General features: G+C 38.5%; 1 protein-coding gene across 2 annotated transcripts in view; it reads left to right on the plus strand.

The window, feature by feature from the left end:
• The window catches only part of TLCD4 (TLC domain containing 4), a 70,813-nt gene extending 53,130 nt beyond the window's left edge, over window positions 1-17,683 (plus strand). For both annotated transcript variants that reach the window (XM_040471045.1, XM_040471046.1), the window contains exon 7: window positions 11,770-17,683. In XM_040471045.1, the coding sequence (XP_040326979.1) occupies window positions 11,770-12,088 (319 nt within the window). In that variant the 3' untranslated portion in view covers window positions 12,089-17,683. The remainder of the gene's footprint in view (window positions 1-11,769) is intronic.
• The last annotated feature ends 1,093 nt before the right edge of the window (window positions 17,684-18,776 follow it).

Raw genomic sequence — 18,776 nt, forward strand, 5'->3', positions numbered from 1 at the left:
TGGATGTTCTTTCCTGCTTTGTCAAAGATGAGTTGGCCATACGTTTGTGGGTCTAGTTCTGGGGTTTCTATTCTATTCCATTGGTCTATGTGTCTGTTTTTGTGCCACCTCACCTCCTTCTAAGGCCCAACTCCCTTTGCTTTCATGACACTGCACTCATCTGGTCCTTGTATTTCTCTGACCATCCTCTCTCACTCTCCTTAGTAAGAGACAGTTCCGTACATGCTGGTGTTCCCTGAGGCTCTCTTCTGGGCCCACTGATCTTCCTCTGGGGTGGCCCAGTGCTTCTCCCTGGGGTGAGTTCTATTTTCAAGGCAGCAGCGATTACCTGTTTGCTCATTTCGGCATAATGAGCAATGTGTGAGTTTTAAAATCAGATACACTCAAGTTGCAATTCAACCTTGCCACTTACCTGCCCTGACCTTGGGTAAGTTATTTAACATCCCTGTACTACAGTTGTTTTCTCCTTAAAAAGAACATATTTAATACTACACACTTCTTTGTGTCTTAGTCAAGTGTTTTCTCCTCCCAGGTGGCACATCAAATTCAACATGTCTAAAATAGAATGCAACATATTTCCCTCTGTAGTCTCATATCCTCTCGTTCAGCATGTGGCCCAGCCATTCTTGGTCACTCCCGCTCGACATGTGGGAATCACCTTTGACTGTTCTCCCTTACCCACATTTGGTCCATCACCAGGTCTTACCAGAAAACCTCCTAAATATTTCTTGCCTTGGTCACTGACTCTCCATCTCTACCGTCAGTGCCCTCGATCATCATCTCTTGCCTAAGCTACTGTACCAGTACTCTAACCCTGTACTACCCAGTAGGGTAACCACAAGCCACATGTAACTATTTTAACATTTAAATTAAGTTAAAAATTCAGTTCTCAGTCTAACTTGTAACATTTCAAATGCTTCACAGCCCCATGTGGCTAGTGTCTACTGAATTGGGTAGCACATCCATAAGCCATTTTCGTTACTGCAGAAAGCTTTTTAGGACAGTGCTGTTCTAGACTGCAGGTTGGCAAACTAAGGCTCGAGGGCCAAACCCATTGCTGTTCTTAAGCAAATGAAGTTTTATTGGGGCACAGCTCTGTTCACTTGTTTACATGACTGCTGATACACTGCAACAGCAAAGTTGATTGTGACAGAGACCATACAGCTTCCAAAACCTCTTACTTTATGTCTACTCTCTCTTTGTGGAAGAAGTTTTGCTGATCCCTGCTCTAGATCGTCTACCTGTCTCCGGTCCTGTTCCCCTTTTGTCTCTCTTCTCTATCAGTATCTTCCATGATGATCCCCCTAAAACCCAGAAACGAACATGCAGCTTCCCTGGTTGAATCCCCTCAGTGGCTCCTGCTGCATTACAGGATAAGATGTGGGCTCTTCAATGTGATACAAAATTTTCCAAGAATAGCTGTCTTCTCTCTTTCCACCACATTTTTCCCTCCAAAATCTCCTCTCATTCCAACTTGTCCATATGCTGAAAAGGTCTCCTGGCTCATCCTTCAAGACTCAGCCTGAGGATTATTTCCATCACTGAATCCCATCTCTTTTGGGTTGAGCTGGGTGTCCCTCACCTGTGCTTCCACAATAGTGACATACATTTACCCCATTAGGATTAGTGTATTTTATGATAATGTTCTCTCTCTCTCTCTCTCTCTCTCTCTCTCTCTCTCTCTCTGTTTCTTCTGGTTCATCTCTGTGTTCATTAGATCAAGGGTGCAATTTTGTTCAACTTTGCATGGTCCAGCACTCCAACATTGTCTGGCACATAGTAGCCATTTAATTGCTTTTTGAAAAAATGACCCCTGGGAAGTGATCAGTTAAACTTTAGCATCTCTTGAATGTGATTCAGATTATGAGACTTTGAAGCAGGAGAAAATTAACTGACGCTTAAAGGAACTTCAATTTGTTTTTGTTTGAAACTCTCTGAGAACTCATAAAATTAGAGATAGCTTAATTCTATACCTTTATCTAAAATCTTTGAGTCTTTAGTAAATTAAGAAAGGGAGAAGTGTGTTTGGAATGTGAACAAGAAATGGTATCACGGAAGAGCAAGCAGATAGTAACAAAATCAAGCGCAGCCACTTAAGCTCTCTTAGAGTTTTCTGTTGGTTAATTGTTTTCTTTAGAGTTTGTGGTATTTTTATGTTTTCTCTATTTTGGAGCTTTGTATAATTTAAGAAGACACATGGGATGCATGCGGTGGCTTCTAGAGGGAAGAGGACTAAAATAAAGCTTAGACACCTGGGCTTCAGTTAAATTTCTGCTGCTGAGTTATACCCGTGCATCAGGTTTCTTTTTATAAAAACTAATTCAGTGGTGGTAACTTCTTTCTTCCCTAAATGCAATGAACTGTCATGAGGACATATTTATGCATTGCATTGATATTAAAATTCAATATCTTATAAGAACTTTGTACATATGCTCCTTGATATGTGAATTCAGTACTTACTAAATACCTCCTCAGTACCCAAATGTCCCAGTCCCTGCCTTCCGGGACCTTCAAGTATGGTGTCTAGTGGTGTGTCTGTGTTTGAGAAAATAGGACTTAAAAATAGAAAATAATGAGCTAGTAAAACAAGACATTATGTGAAAACAAAAAAGTGCTGGTATTAATGGTGTAAAACAGCTGCTCTCAAACTTGTAGATCTCATAAATTATTGAGGACTTGAATGAACTTTTATTTCCTGTGGGCTTCTATCTATTGATATTTGCCAGATTGGAACTTCAGACTGCGACATTAAAAATATTTATTAATTCATTTAATAGCAACAATAATATTTTATGTCAACATAATGTGTTTTTTGTATGAAAAATAACTACATTGCCAAAATGAAAACAATCCTAGAGGAAACAGTGTCCCGGGTGTACATTTTTGCAGATCTTTCTGGTGTCTGGCATGATGGTATTTAGCCGGATTCTCAGGGCTGGCTCTGTTTTCAGTCTGTTGTGAAATGTTGTTTTGGTAGAAGCACATGAAAAAAAACAAAAAACAAAAAACAAAAAACCCTGGCCTCTCAGAGTTAATAACGTAGTAGGAAAAGGTAGAAACACTTTAGTAGCCTTTTCACATAATTGTGGATATTCTTCTTGAACATTACACCAAAATACACCAAGAGGTAGTTTCTTAAAGGTTAGTTAAATGTAGAATCTGAAACCATATCAACAAACTTTCTATACATAGTTACATTCAAATCCATTGGTCTTTCTTGCGCTTTGAATCTTTTGCACATGCCTAATTATGTAACATCATGCCTTGGTCATTTGGCCGTTTGGGTCGCTGAGTTATGTAGGTCTTCCAAATGGTGGTACATTTATTAGTAATATTAAAAAACGTCACATTAGTATCACCACTGATCTCATTTAAAAAGTCTAAGTATTGGGAGGCTACCAAATTCATAGTGGCAGATAAAAATTTTCCAAAATTCTGATTTTCATTTGAAAGTTCAAATTCTGTTGTTGGCAACAAATACAAGCTTCTTCTCTCGATGTGACAAACTCACTTTTCATTTTTGAGAAAACGCCTGCCAAATACCCGAGTTGAGATAACCATAGTTTTTCAGGGTTTTTTTTTTTTTTCAAGTACAAATGATGGTCCATAGAAAAAGCATGTAGTTTAGCTCACAATTCAAATCATCATCCAAGGGTATTTCCACCAGGCAACTATTATACTTTGTAGCAGACGTGTGTTGTATATACTTCCCATTTCATCACACAGAATATTATAAATTTTTTTTTCAACGTTTATTTATTTTTGGGACAGAGAGAGACAGAGCATGAACGGGGGAGGGGCAGAGAGAGAGGGAGACACAGAATCGGAAACAGGCTCCAGGCTCTGAGCCATCAGCCCAGAGCCCGACGCGGGGCTCGAACTCCCGGACCACGAGATCGTGACCTGGCTGAAGTCGGACGCTCAACCGACTGCGCCACCCAGGCGCCCCATCATCACACAGAATATTAAAACGATATACTCAAAGGCCATGATTCAATGAAATTATTATTCTTCATTAGGGGCGTTCTTAAGTGAAACTGGCTTTATTCCACCCCCCCTTTTTCTAACTTTTTTTTCTTTTTCTTTTTCTTTTTTTTTTTTTTTTACTCCCTTGTTTTGTTTTAAACTGCAAGAGTGTGGCAGGAGAGAATACAATGTCTACTAGTACCATTTTGTGCCATTGCCATGATTTGCACTAAGATGCCAGGTTTATCTACCAGTGCTTTGCACCGTCGTTATAGAAGTCAGCCCAAGGAGCAAGGTGGATAATATTTTAATATTATTATGAAAATAGTTTTCCCCTGTACCCCCTCCAAAAAGTCTCAGAGGTCCAGGGACCACATTTTAAGATCTATCATTGATTGATATTTGCCATGCAAGTCTTCACCTGAGAAGGTGGGAGCTATCCTTAAAATGTTTTGGGATGATTTTAGAAGTGGGTGGGGAGGGGAGGCCCTCCATTCAAGCAGGAAGAAATGAACACGAGTTTTTAAAAAGTGACATAAACATGCCATGTGAAAGAGAAACCCAGACTTGTAGGATTAAAGAGTATGCCTTAGGAAGAGGGTGGATAGGCATAGAGGGTATTGAGTGTCAGAGAGGCTGATTGAACTTGATCCAGTGGACAGTGAGAATGTAGTCTAGTAGAGGAAGATGTTCTGAAAATAGCCCTGAGTTAATTGTAGTTTTTGGTATTTGTAGGATAGATTGGAAGATTGGAGGCAAAATGTAGAGTTAGGAGGTTAGCAGACAGCACTTAGTTTTGTGAATGAATGGTGTGATTTCATTAGTCCTGAAAATAAATAGGAGTCCAGATTAGGCTGTGGGTATAGAGAAAAGACAACGAAATAGAGATTTTCAGGGAAGAAAAGGGGATTTTGGCAATGGATGAGAAATTAGAGGTAGGTAAAAGGGATGAGTTTAAGATCACTTAACTATATACCTTTGAGGAAATGACCCACGAAAAGATACGGAGTATGAGGAAGACTGGGGGCGGGGAAGGTGGTGGATTTGGCCTGGAGATGTTAGATAAGAGGACAAACAGAGCGTCTGAGTGGAAATGTAGTGAGAGGTACAGAGAGGAATTTTGGGATGATCAGGTAGAGGTGACATTTGAAGCCATGAGAAAAGATGGCATTTAAGTGATAAAGTTGAGTGTCTAGAATTGAAGCATAAGATGAGGAAGACTACATACAATGAAGGGATAGTTTAGAAGGGGAAGGAGAGCCAAAATAATATTGGGTGTGGGGCAACTTTTCTAAAATTAAGTTCCTGAACCCTAAAATTTCAGGATTAATATTAAATACCAGTGTTTACATGCCTGAAAGAATTACATTTGCAACCAGGATATAACCAGGGTCAGCTCACTGCCCAGTCTCTGTGTAGAGTCCCAGAAACAGTACAGCATCCAAAACCTTTTTGGAGTTTTTCCAAGGATGTCAACAAAGATCGTTTGTTACTCACAGAAACACTTCTTAAAATTCTCTTCGCTCCTCTTGAACTCACAATATCTCCAAGACCCTGCAGTTTTGCCAAGGCTCATTCAAACTTCTGATCCTTAACTCCCAACTCCAGAAACTCCCGGAACCATTGCTGTGTGGAGGGATTGATTCTATGATCCCATCCTCTTTCCTCACATTTTTTCTTTCTCTATCTGCAAAGAACCTTCCTGCTCTTTCCAGATGTGAGTTACACCAAATAATACCTTGTTTTTACATGACTTGTAGTTAGTACCACACTCTGCACAGTTAATTCCCAGGACTTAATTGAAAGATTCGATTTTCTTTAAAAGGGCAGTGGAGGAAGAAGTGCTAAATGACCAAAGACAGATTTTTCTCTGTGGGGTTGGGTGAAGATTATAAACGCCTACAATGTTCTATCTTTCCTGTACACCTGTCTTAGTAATAACTGTGGATGGTGGGTAAAAGAGTGTTTTCCCTCTGTTCTTTCTTCTCGCATGCATGTCTTCCTTCTTCTTCCTGCCTGTTTCCCTTTCAGCTTCAATACATATGTTCACAAACTGTTAGCCTTTATTTGATGGAATGAAAGTGTGTTCAAATTAGGGAAGATGTAGATGCCAACAAAATAAGTGGTCCTTATGACGTGAGAGAGGAAGATAAGAGTATATAAATATTATTTCACCTTGTATTAATATATGAGCTCTTCCCTTTAAAAGAGACTGACTTAAAGACCAGGCACTAGTCACATGGAAAAATTGGCAGACGATGAATATGGTTGGTGATTGCATAGTAAAGCCAAAGGACAAGTTCCATAAGTCTGGATTTTTACATAATCACCTTTCCACACAATCAAAAATTTGGAAAGTACACGAAGTGCTTGGAGAACAGGAAGTAGTCTGGACCAAATATAGGACTTATGAAAAGAGAAAAGACTAGAATCAAGGGAGACCAGTTAGGTCAATGTAGTCATCGAGGTAAGACATACTGAGGACCAAAAATTATAATGGCAGCAGCGGGAATGGAATGAATCAGGAAGGGATAAGGAAGACTTTTAGCAAATAAAATAGGGCTTGGTTACAGATTGTGGAAATAGTCTAGGGTGACTGCAAGTTTCTGATTTGGATGACTAAGTCATTGGTGACACCGTTGTTGAAGATTGTGAAGATCAGTAGGTATAAACTTCCAGTTATAAAATGAGTGGGGATGTAAGGTACAGTGTGGGGAATACAATCAATAATGTATCAGCTTTGTATGATGACAAACATTAACTAGACTTACTGTGGTGATCAATTCTGGTGTATACAAATGTGGAACCACTATGTTGTATACCTGAAACTAATATACTATGTTATGTCAACTATACTTCAGTTTCATCAATCAATAAAATCTACAAACCACGCACACACACGCACACACACACGCACGCGCATTTTTCACAGAAAGACCTGAATTTGAACAAAGAAAAAGCAGACATTGGGATGCTTGTGACACACGAACACACAAACTGTACTGAAAAGATGGCCCCTGCACTCTTTCTAGTCTTATCTGGCTGTCTGAAATATGGCCATTTAATTATACAAAACAATTTTGTATGGCTCAGTGTTATATGAAAGCTTGCTTGTGCAAATTCCTTAATTTTTATATTAGAATGGCATTTATTCATGAAAATAAAAATGTTTCCATGTGTCAAAAACAAACAGACAAACAAACAAACAAATGATTGGGAGGGTCAGAAGAGAAACAGGCGGTTTTTGTGGTGGTGGTAATGTAGAGGAGGGGTTGCCAGGCAGGGAGTAAGGTATTGATTCTTGGTATGTTGAGTTTTAGGCATATTTGAGAATTTGTGATTTGTAAATGCTCACCAAAAATTAGGTGAAAATGTTCAACAGTAACTTAGAAATATGCAACTACAAGTAGTCTGTGTGAGAGAACTTGAAGTCAAAGATTTGTGCTAGGGTGGTGAGCCTCTGAGAGTGGATGAAATGACCTTGGTAGCACATATAGAAGGGAATGGTGTTTGGGAGACACACATATTTAAAAAAATTTTTTGTTTAATGTTTATACTTTGAGACAGGGAGAGACAGAGCACAAGCAGGGGAGGGGCAGAGAGAGAGGGAGACAGAATCCAAAGCAGGCTCCAGGCTCTGAGCTGTCAGCACAGAGCCCAGTATGGCTCTAACTCACGAACCATAGGATCATGACCTGAGCTGAAATCAGACGCTTAACTGACTGAGCCACCCATGCGCCCCTGGGGGCACACATATTTAAGGGACAGGCAGAAGAAGTGGAGACTGAGAAGTGTGATTATAGGGAATCAAGAGGAAATAGTATCATGGAAGTCAGGAGAGACGGAATTGTGATGGTTGGCAGTGTCATATGCTATAGAAAGGCCACCTGAGATGAAGGCTAAGGTGAGCCCACTGTCTTGGGCCTGGGGAAGCCACTGGTGACCAGTTCCTTTGCAGGGGAATGTGATCATATTGTACTGGGCTGTGAAGTTTCACAAAAATGTCTGTGAATGTACTGTTGACTTCTCTTTCAAAAAGTTGATAGGGAAGACAAGCAGAGGAGAGACTTTTGGATTAGAATTGAGCATGTTGGTGAGAAAGAAGAAAGGATCGATCTAGATGGAACAGAGGACGGGGAGAATTGATGGACTAAAGTCCCAGAAGGTGGAGTGGGGTCCTGAGCATGGCAAAGAAGTATACATCTGAGTATAAAGGTAAAGGTGCCCAAAAAGAAGTTTCGAGACCCTGAGGTCAGAGTTTGGGGAATTCATGCTTGATGGAACCTTAATACCTCAGTAGTTAGAAGAGGCCAGTTCCTCTGCAGGGACTAAGAGGTAGAAAGGAATGAGGAAGAGAAGTGACTTGAGTGGTGACACAGAGGTTGGAAGCACTTTATGGAGAATGTAGAGTTAAGTAAAGGGACTAAAGCAAACTTGAGAATTCAGCAGAAGCCCAGCTCTCTTTAAATTATAGTTGTGCCTGCCATTTCCCTTAATATCTGTATGGGTGAGGAGGGGCGCCTGGCTGGCTCAGTCAGTTAAATGTCCAACTTCGGCTCAGGTCATGATCTCACAGTTTGTGGGTCCGAGCCCTGCGTTCGGCTCTGTGCTGACAGCCCAGAGCCTGAAACCTGCTTCAGATTCTCTCTCAGCCCCTCCCCTGCTCATGCTCTGACCTTCCTTCTCTCAAAAATAAACATTTAAAAAAATATATGTGGGTGAGGAATAGTTATTTATTGAGTTCTTAATATGGCAGGGGGAGATTCTTACTGTGTGTCGTAACAGCTTCCTAGCAGAAAGGAGGTCCTGTCGTCGTCCCCAGGTTTGTAGAGCTAGACCTGAGGCATAGAGGTCAATAACAGGAAAGCCCATGCAGGTGTTAAGTGGCAGAGGCAGGCTCTGGAGCCCCGGCAGCCTGTCTGCAGAGCACAGCACCCACCTGCTGTGTATGTGATGTGCCTGGGAAGGCTGGTGTGATGAGCTTTTGGAGGTAGGCAACAAGGGTGGGATGGGTGAAGTGGCGAGAGACCTGAGGACGCTGATAGGTCTTCTGAAGCCAACCAAGGTCAGGGAGGTAGGAACGGAAGTAATCAAAGTCTGAAGGCTGATACTGAGGGACTTGAGAGTCAGGAGGTCAAAGAATGGCTTTAGGTGGAAATGGGCAAAGTGAAACGTGGGATGCTAAGGGTTGTGATGACAGAGGTCATTTGAATGATCCCAAGGCCACCGTATAGTCGAAGAGGTGAATGGCTGAGGGTAACGGGAAGTCCTTGGAGTAGAGGAGACTGTAGGATGGAAGATCTGGATTAGAACAAAAGATTTTGACTTGACTGCTTCAGTGACGCTTTTCCCATTTGTGATATTTTATTAATTTGACCATTGCTGCCTAAATAGTTTCTCTTTTAATTGCCTTGAATAATTGAGCTTCTCTCTTGTCACCCTACGTACACTTAGAAATTGTAACATACCTCTTATCCTACCAATTACTCCTACTTGATCTTTTGATCTCTCTTAGTAAAATATTTTAAGGTTTTCTTAACTGTTAAGCTTTAGCTACCGAGGCTGAGCAGTTTCTAGCTTAGTCATAACTAATTCAGCCAAGTTAAATATTAAGATACATGGACATATTTTACTATAGTTACAACTTAATCTCTAAAATAATGAGGTAAAATTAGGCAAGATCTTTTTTTTAAGGAGAAAAAAGCAGAATAGAGAAAGTACTGCAATTTTAAAAAGAAGCTTCATTTAAGAATAATTTTAGGGGTGCCTGGGTGGCTCATTTGGTTAAGCGTCCGACTTCAGCTCAGGTCGTGATCTCACGGTTCATGAGTTCGAGCTCCATGTCGGGCTCTGTGCTGACAACTCAGAGCCCTGGAGCCTGCTTCAGATTCTGTGTCTCCCCCTCTCTCTGCCCCTCCCCTGTTCGTGCTCGGTCTCTCAAAAATGAACAAACATTGAAAAAAATTAAAATAAAAAAATAATTTTAGACGTCTCCAAAAGTTGCAAGGAAGTTACAGAAGGTTCTCAAAGACTCCTCTCTGTTGTGATGGTTTCTCAGACTTTGGTTGTTTTTTGAGGAGTCCCGGTCAGGTGTTTTGCAGAGTAGTTCTCAATTTGGATTTGTCTCATGTTTTCCTCATCATTAGACTCAGGTTATGGGTTTTTGGAGGAAGACAGTGGAAGTAAAGTGCCATTCTCACGACAGCGTGCCAGGCCTGAGCACTATAAACATGACTTACACTGTTGATGTTCACCTTGCTCACCTGGCTGAAGTAGAGTTTGTCACATTTCTGTTTTAAAGTTACTCTTACTACATCACCTGCCTTCTATACTGAACTCTGGAAGGGGGTCCCTGTGAATAGCAGTGGGGAGTTATGTTTCAACTCGTTGAGATTACAATATCTACATAAATCATTTGTAATTATTCTGTACAGGATATTTATCTTTTCTCCTCCAATCATTAATTCCTTCATTTGTTTATATTACTATGGATCCATGAATATTTATTTTATACATCAGGTTTTTTTTTTAAATCCAATACCACATTATTTATTCATTGTTTACTTTGTTCAGAATGTTACAGCTTTTGCCATTGAATTCTTTCACTTGGCTTCTGTGGCCCTTTGATATAACCTTATCATTTTGCTTTTGAGCACTTTCTTACTTTCTGGTAGTAAAAAATATTCTAGACCCATATTGTATGTATGTTTGCATTCATTTTTTTGTGTGGACATAAATCAGTTGGGAAAAGTACCTAAGAGTGTGATTGCTGGGTTGTATGCTATGAATATGTTTAGCATTGTAACTGCCATATTGTTTTCCGAAGTGGCTTTACCATTTTGTTCTCACCAGCAATGCTTGAGGGTTCCTGTTGTTCCATATCCTTGCCAGCAATCGGGATTTTCAGATTTTGGGATCTTAATTATGTTTATAAATATGCAGTAGTATCTCATTGTTTTAATTTACAGTTTTCTAATGACCAATGATGTTGAACATCTTATCATATTCTTATTTTCCTTTTGTGTATCTTCCCTGATGAGGTGTTTAAGGTCTTTGGCCCATGTTTTAATTGGGTTGTTGCCTTATGGTTGAGTTGTAAGTGTTCTTTTCATACATTGGGTATATTATCCTGTATGTATTTTGAAATATTCTCTTCCAGTGTGTTGGGTGTCTATTTTAACAGTGACTTTCACAGAGCAAGTTTTTAACTTTAGTAAAGTCCAACTTATCAACATTTTTTTTCTACGGTTTATGCTTTTGGTGTTATATCTAAAGTACTATCGCCAAACCTCAGATCATGCAGATTTTTTTCTGGGTTTTCTTCTAGAAGTTTCATAGTTTTTCATTTTACATTTATGTCTGTGGTTCATTTTGAGTTACTTTTTGTGCAAAGTGTGAGGTCTCTGTGTAGGTTCATCTTTCTGCATCTGAACATCCATTTGTTCCAGCTGTTTGTTGGAAAAATGATGCTTTCTCCATTGAATTACCTTTACACCATAGCCAAAAGTCAGCTCAGTATATTTCTGTGGGTCTATTTCCAAGCTAACACTGTTGATCTTTCACCAATGCCATGCTGTCTTGATAACTGTAGCTTTATATAGCAAGTCAATCTAGAAAGTGGGTAGTATGAGTCTGCCAACTTTCTTCCTTTTCGGTATTGTGTTGGCTATTCTAGGCCCTTTGCCTCTCCATAGAAATCTTAGGGGGGCTGTTCACTGAATTTTAAAAACTGGAAACTAAAATTAAAATGGTTAATCCTCAGCGATGCAGAGTAAATGTGATGCTTTTAAAAATTTTTTCCAGGTGGTTCTTTGAAGCTCTGAAGTATCCTAAGTTTTCCAAGGCTAACGTCATCAATGGAATTCTCATGACAGTGGTGTTCTTCATCGTGCGGATTGTCTCGATGCCTCCTTTTTATAGCTACATTTATTCTGTGTTAGGAACAGAAGCCTACATAAGGCTTGGATTTTTAACCCAATGCTCCTGGATCTCTACTTGTATTGTTTTGGATGTGATGAATGTCATGTGGATGATCAAAATTACAAAAGGTTGCGTCAAAGTCATCTCTCTCATCAGACAAGAGAAAGCCAAAAGTAGTCTTCAGAATGGAAAACTTGACTAAAAGTTGGCTATTGATAAGCATACTTTATTACTACCCGCATTATATCTACTGATAGGATGAATTCTCGGCATGTTCTTGTGCTTCTTATTAATTATACTTGTTATCGAGGGTTTCAGTGCTCTTTTTTTTTTAACCTTTAGAAAAGAGAAACTAAAACTTAGCTCTTAGTCCAAAATTTCGTTTCTGATTTTCTTCTGCATTATAAGCATGGATAAAATCTTAAAGGTTCAAATAAAAAAATTATAAATATAGTGGAGAATCGTTCCAGAAATCTGTTAACCCGCATTGGTATTTTTCTCTGTGAAAAGATGACTATTCTAATTTGATGTGCTTGTTTTGTGTCACCAGGTTTTCTGAAAGAATGGAAACTGCTTTTAAATTTGTAAATAGCTCTCAACCTTTCGTTGTACTGCGCTCATTTTGTGCTATGGCTGTCAATACCTGTGGAGGGTTTAATTTCTGAATTGTTGAGCTGTTCTTTTTCTTAGGCTGTTAGTAATAATGTATTTTTTTTGTTTAGATATTCTATCATCTATTAGTGGTGAAGTAGTTTGCTTGCTTTGGGAATATTTAATTAGTTCAGTCATGGAAAATACTTCTTTCATTTTTCGATTTTTCAGACCTCACTTTATTATTTCTATTTTTAACATTTTATCAAAGTACTGCTTTTTTATTTGTAGTAAGGCTTAAGACAGATCTTTCAGAGCTCCTTGAGAGATGAATTCCTCTTTCTAAAAATGCATGTTGTAGATGACTATTTAGGCTAATAAGAGGAATCATTAAGAAAAAAGCTTTAACACTGCTGTCTCGGTTTCCCTGGCACTTTTTCCATGAAAAAAAAAATATGATTTCTATTTGCAAAACCTCCCCTAAGTTCAGAACCCAACATCATCAGCACCAAAGTGTTATGCAGTATGTATATATCATGCTCCTAAGGTAGGCCTCTCCTTGATGAGGCCAAAACTCTAAAAAATCAGTATTCACATTTTACTCACAGTTCACACCCATGCTTGCTTAGTCAATATTTTGAGTGCTTTGACTTTCTATCTTTCCTAAAGTACAGGGAAAAAAAAATAGATAATTTAATCCAAGTATTCTGATCATCAATATTCTTGTCTTATGCGATAATACATGACTAGGGACTCTGGTTTTTTGATTTTTGGGTTTTGTGTGTGTGCGTGCGTGTGTGTGTGTGTGTGTGTGTGTGTGTGTGTGTGTGTAAGTATATGTTTGCTTTTTCTTTGATTCTTGCAACCCAAATATAGAATTATATAGTTATCTATTATTGCCTTTATTTTTCTCAAGTACTTGACTTTAATGATTGTTCTTACGTAAGAAAAAAAGAAATTTAACCAGTGACAGATACTTGAATTTAATTGAACCCAAACCAAAAGATCGAATCCACTCAGTTTCTCAGTTGGTAGAAGAATGATTCTCTTTCATCGTTCATGTTATGATGAATCAACTTTGATTTAATTTGACTTGATTTGATTTGATTTGATCTGGCTGTCTAATGCAGATAGAGCCTGATAAGTTTTAGACCATTTAAAGAAGGTAATTGAAATCTCAGTCAGTGAGAAAATCAAATTGATCAGCTTATACTAGGTATACTTATTTTTGAATGACTTAAAGTAATGTAAAGTATAGGTATTTGCTTTTAAAGCTACTGATATTACATTGATAATTTGTTACCAAATCTTGTGCCTTCCACATCATAGGCACTTAAATGTGTATTGGTGGTTTAGAGAGGGTAGGAAAGCACATGGTTTTATCTTGTTCTTTTCTTGCTCTTTTGCAAGAAAACTGACTTTTTAAAAGGAACACATTTATATTAGAAAACTATTTTGGAAATCAATTCCTTTAGAAAGAAGCAAAACTTGAAATAAATATTTTTGACTCTTTGGATATTTCTATAGTTTCTGAACAGATTTTAAACCCACCACAAAATGAAGTCAGTATAAAGCAATATATTGCAATGTATTGTAATATAAAACTCACTGCTCAGTGAGTTTCCATATAGTAGTTTGGGTTTTTATGCTTGCTACTTCATGCTTAAAACTTCATTTTTACTTTCATTGACAGTACTTTTCATCAGTATAGCTGCTCAGTGAGCAAGTGTGTTTAAAATAGCAATGCTTTGAACTAAAGTTTGTCATTCCCTTGGTCAGCAATTCTTATTTTATGCTGCTGCATGACAGCTAATTCAACATCCAGATTCAATACCCAAAAGTAGAAGCTCCATGTTTCCTCTCACAACGCACATGAAATGGAAGAGACACTGCAAACTGCCGTGCTACTTTAAATCAGATTTTCATAGGAACTATACTTCGCTCTTCTAGGATTGTGTCCACCTACCTAAGATACAAGGCGTTAAAGACAGAACATATCATTTATTAAACGATGAATTTTTCATTTATTAAATGACAAACTTTTGCTAGACATTTTACATATTAAATATTTTGACTACATGGATTAATTTAAATGATTCTATTAGGTGTTCTAATATTTAACAACTCTATTAAAATATTTGTAGAACATAAAAGCAAATTGGTATAAATTTTTAAGCAACTCTATTTTTATAGAAAAAGATTAGTGACAACCTGTAACTATAAAGATATTCTTTGAACATGTAGTAGTCTAAAAAAATAAACGATTCTTACAAAATTTTAGAAATGAATGAAAATCAGCATGCAAGATCATAGATTCTGCATCTGACATTTGGGAGAATTTAAAAATTATGAGTTTGAGTTCATAGAGTTTGCATTCTTGTGTCGAAAATCTTTCTAGTGAGTATTGTTTGCATTTATTTAAAACTCAAAATGGAGTTACCTATGAGTAAAAAAAAAAATTAACTCCTGCATAAGTTGTGTCTTGATACCTTATAGTGAGTTAAGATGCAATTTTTATTCCACCTGTTTTATTCCACCTGTTTAGTTTTGTTGTTTCATGGGCTAGCACTGTGTTAAGAGAAACAATAATGTCTTCACCATTCCTAAGGGTGACTGATATACCGTGGATGCCCCAGTACTATTGTAAAGATCTAGTTTTAAAAACTGCCTAGTATATGGGTGTTTGAATCAAATCCTTTTCTAAATTTTAACCTACTTGATTCAATCTTTTGCTAAACTATCAGTTTTTAAATTGGATACTTTCTTTGAGGTGTATCCGGTGTTTGGAGAACCGTCCCTTCACGGGCATGAAGGGCCAGCTTTATGCGTTACACCATTTGTCATCCTGGGTTAGAAACAGTCTTATGGAGATGTCTAGGGGAGAGTTGTAATATTCATGTTCTGTTTTGCTTTTGAGGGAAATAAACATGTTCCAAAAGACACTATTAAAATAAACGTTTGAACAAATTTCTGTTTCTAGGTTACTCTTAACTCCAATACATAAATATACATATGAACTGGCTTATCAGTGGTTTACTCTGTTGCTTGAAATGGAAAAGTCCATGTCATTGTTGACATCATCACTTATATTCGTGGAAGACTATGCATTTATATGTTTTGAATTCCAGAAGAAGCAAACTCGTAGAATTTTATCAGAAATGTGGCACAGTGTTTCTCCGCAGTTATGAGCCAGCACAGCAGTGAGACCCCTCCTGTGTCTGGAGACCGTGGGCACACGCACAAACCGCCCAGCCTTACCCACAGCTGGTTGACGACAGGCACACTAAAGCTACCGAAAGTGAGTTTTGACACAAAACATACGTAGTACGTGTGAGAACAGTGGGAAGCCAGCAGGACCTGGAGTTGGAGACACCACGACTGATTTTCCCTTAAAAGTCATGATGCTCCTCCATCATGTAGAAGTTTCTCTCTGAATCCTCCCAGCCCTTCCATCTCCTCCTCTTAACACCCTGACGATTTTATCGGCACCTCCATCTCTTATGCCAACACCTTTCAATGTCAACTCTAGAGACTTCCCCATGCCCTTAAGCTTCCCAGCCTATTGTGGCAAATTTCAAAGCATTCAAATATGTTCTTCCGGGGCGGGGGGTGGGGGGGAAGCATTACAGTAAGTTTAAGTGGGAATCAGACAAACCATAATTGCTAAGAGGCTTTGGGAAGCCATTTAGTACTTAATAACACTTGTTACAAGATGAGACAAGGCTAATGAGACTATAGTTTTATTGAGAAACATCTGTAGTCTCTTTCTTAAACTGGCTCAGCAGGAAGAGCTTTAGAATACGTTTCAGCTGGGGAGTCATTGCAGGCATGCACATTATCTAAATGCTCTTCCTTAGACCCTATGACTGGAAGAGGAGGAACTGAGGTGTCTGTGGCAGCGTTACTGAGTCCTGCTCTTTAGTTGACCAAATTTAGTTATGGTCGTGTATCCTTTAAAAACAAGCCGACCAGCAAGTGGATTACTCAGCATATTTTACAAGTGCAACACCCAAGGACTTGAGCCCTGTCCCTTTCCAGCCTAGACTTCCAACTGCCTCTATATAGCCTTGGTAGTAAGTTGTACCTTTATTTGAAGATATTTTGGATAACAATGAAGAACTGAAGGCTAGCTGCTAAAGATTGGGTTGTTTGCATTGAAAATGTTTACACTGATTCCCTTGAGCAGTAGACGGTTTTGATATCAGGCCCTATATAGAAGACCAAAAACAATGAGAAATATTTCTAAATCTTAAAGATAGAAATACAATACCTCTGGCTAAAAACTCGTTAATTATCATCTGTATATGTTTTTCTTTATATCTTTACATAATTCTTTCTGTAATTAAGCGCGCGTTAGGTGTTTGCTGCTTCTTGGTTAATAAAGCCTGAAAATATAACTGTAAATAAAATATGCTATATTTTTTCTGTTTCTTGCTTGGTTTGCTTCTAGTGTGGTCATATCTGCTTTTTACTTAAGGAATTTTTGCATAGATAATATTCTCTTACTGACTTGTAACTAGGATGGTTATGAGGTTTTTCTGGTAATTATTAGAATTTGTAAAAATAACCTTTAGACATAGATTTCATTTGAAAAAGTTACTCGAAAATTGCAGCAAATGTGATAGCTGTAGTGATATATACAATTTTTTTTCTGGGAATATATACACATTACTACTTAATTGTTAGAACGATTTTGGAAGTCTTTCAAAATACATTTAACACTTTGAGAACACGCCTTCTAATTTATTTCCATAAGGCTGAATGAAGAACTTTGTTTTCTTTACAAAATGTGAGACTTGGTAATTTACACATCAGTGTTCATCAGATTTATCAGCATTTAAAATAGCAATTTAGTATTCTTTACTTTCGTCTCTGGTTGTGCTTAATTTGGAGGGGATTACTTAATATCTCTAGGTAATTCCCTTAACATTTTCAAATGTTTGTATACTTTATATGTGTGCCAATTTAAGGTATATGCAACTTCTAAGCAATAATCTGCATGTTATACAAGGTTGGCATTCCTTTATCATGACAATTTTATTTGATATGAATTTTAAGAATGTGTATAAAATCAATATCCTATATATAAATCATCCCACCTCCCAAGGAAAACCTTCAGATTTTCTTGTGTTAGAACACTAATGTGGTGCGAAGCTTTGTATTTTGTGAGAGAAAATTAATAAAACCACAGTTATTTAGTGCAAAAGTTCGAGTCTGCAAAGTGTACACTTTAATAGTAATTAATGAATGCATTGATGAGAAAAATTACTTTCCTCCAACCCAATCCTCTCTTCTAGCTCTTGAATCCTAAAGCTCCTATTTATTCTTCACGATGCTTATAGGACTTGTTCACCCTGCTCCCTCCCTTCTCTCCCTGAGGTCCCCGCCTTGGAACAACCCGGAAGGTCCAGCAGACAGCATAGTCATGTTTGTTGATGGAAGGAATGGCGCTATCTAATCAATAGGCTCTTTTAGATTAGGTAAAACTTTGACAGTTATGTTTTTAATCTCCCTCCCCGTGTCCTTTAGGCCTCTCATGCGGTCTCAAGTGTTTTTTGCCAAATGTCTTGGCTGAAATTCCTCCCTTCTCAAATTGCCCCTGGCCTTAATCTTGCATCTTGGTCCGAGAATATCCGGTAGATCAGGAAGCAGAGAGCTAATTGAATAGAATACTGAAGTGGTTTGGCCTTTGGAAAGAGTATCATGAGTCATGCTTCAGAACATGCCTAAAATGTTGTGTCAAGACTGGCAAAGGAACAGCTGAATTTCAAAATTAAAATAGCAGCCACAGCTGTTAGTGGAGATAGGCCACAGGTAAAATTACAAGGACTGAAAACCCCTCGAAGCAAGTGTAAATGGGTGCTCTCTCGCTCACACCTCAGGCGGTCTCAAAGATGAGCCACCCTTTGTTTCCTGTTCCTTAGTCTTTACCAAAGTTAACTTACTGCTTTCCCTCCCTGTCATGGGTCTTGGACATGCACAAAATAAGCAAGTTGGCAACTTTGCAATTTCCCCCCATTCTAGTAGCTGATAATCTGTTCCTAGATGCTCCTCACAAATCAGACTCTTCACAGCTGCTTGAGTAGCCCATGGTTGCTTGCAGCACAGTGCTACTAGGCTTGGAGCCTGACTCCCACCTTGGCGAAATAGCCCCTTCCTCTGCTCATCTGCCTCCCGCTAAATTCTTCCACGTCTAGTCTTGTCTTCTTACCCAATTATACCACTCCAGAAATTACAAGGGCAGTACTTTCAAAGAGGACTTGTAGGGAGAAATGAAATGTAATATGGGTGATGGGCTG

This window comes from Herpailurus yagouaroundi, unplaced genomic scaffold (genome assembly GCF_014898765.1).
Source record: "Herpailurus yagouaroundi ecotype Mexico unplaced genomic scaffold, PumYag 77, whole genome shotgun sequence".
Lineage (NCBI taxonomy): Eukaryota > Metazoa > Chordata > Mammalia > Carnivora > Felidae > Herpailurus > Herpailurus yagouaroundi.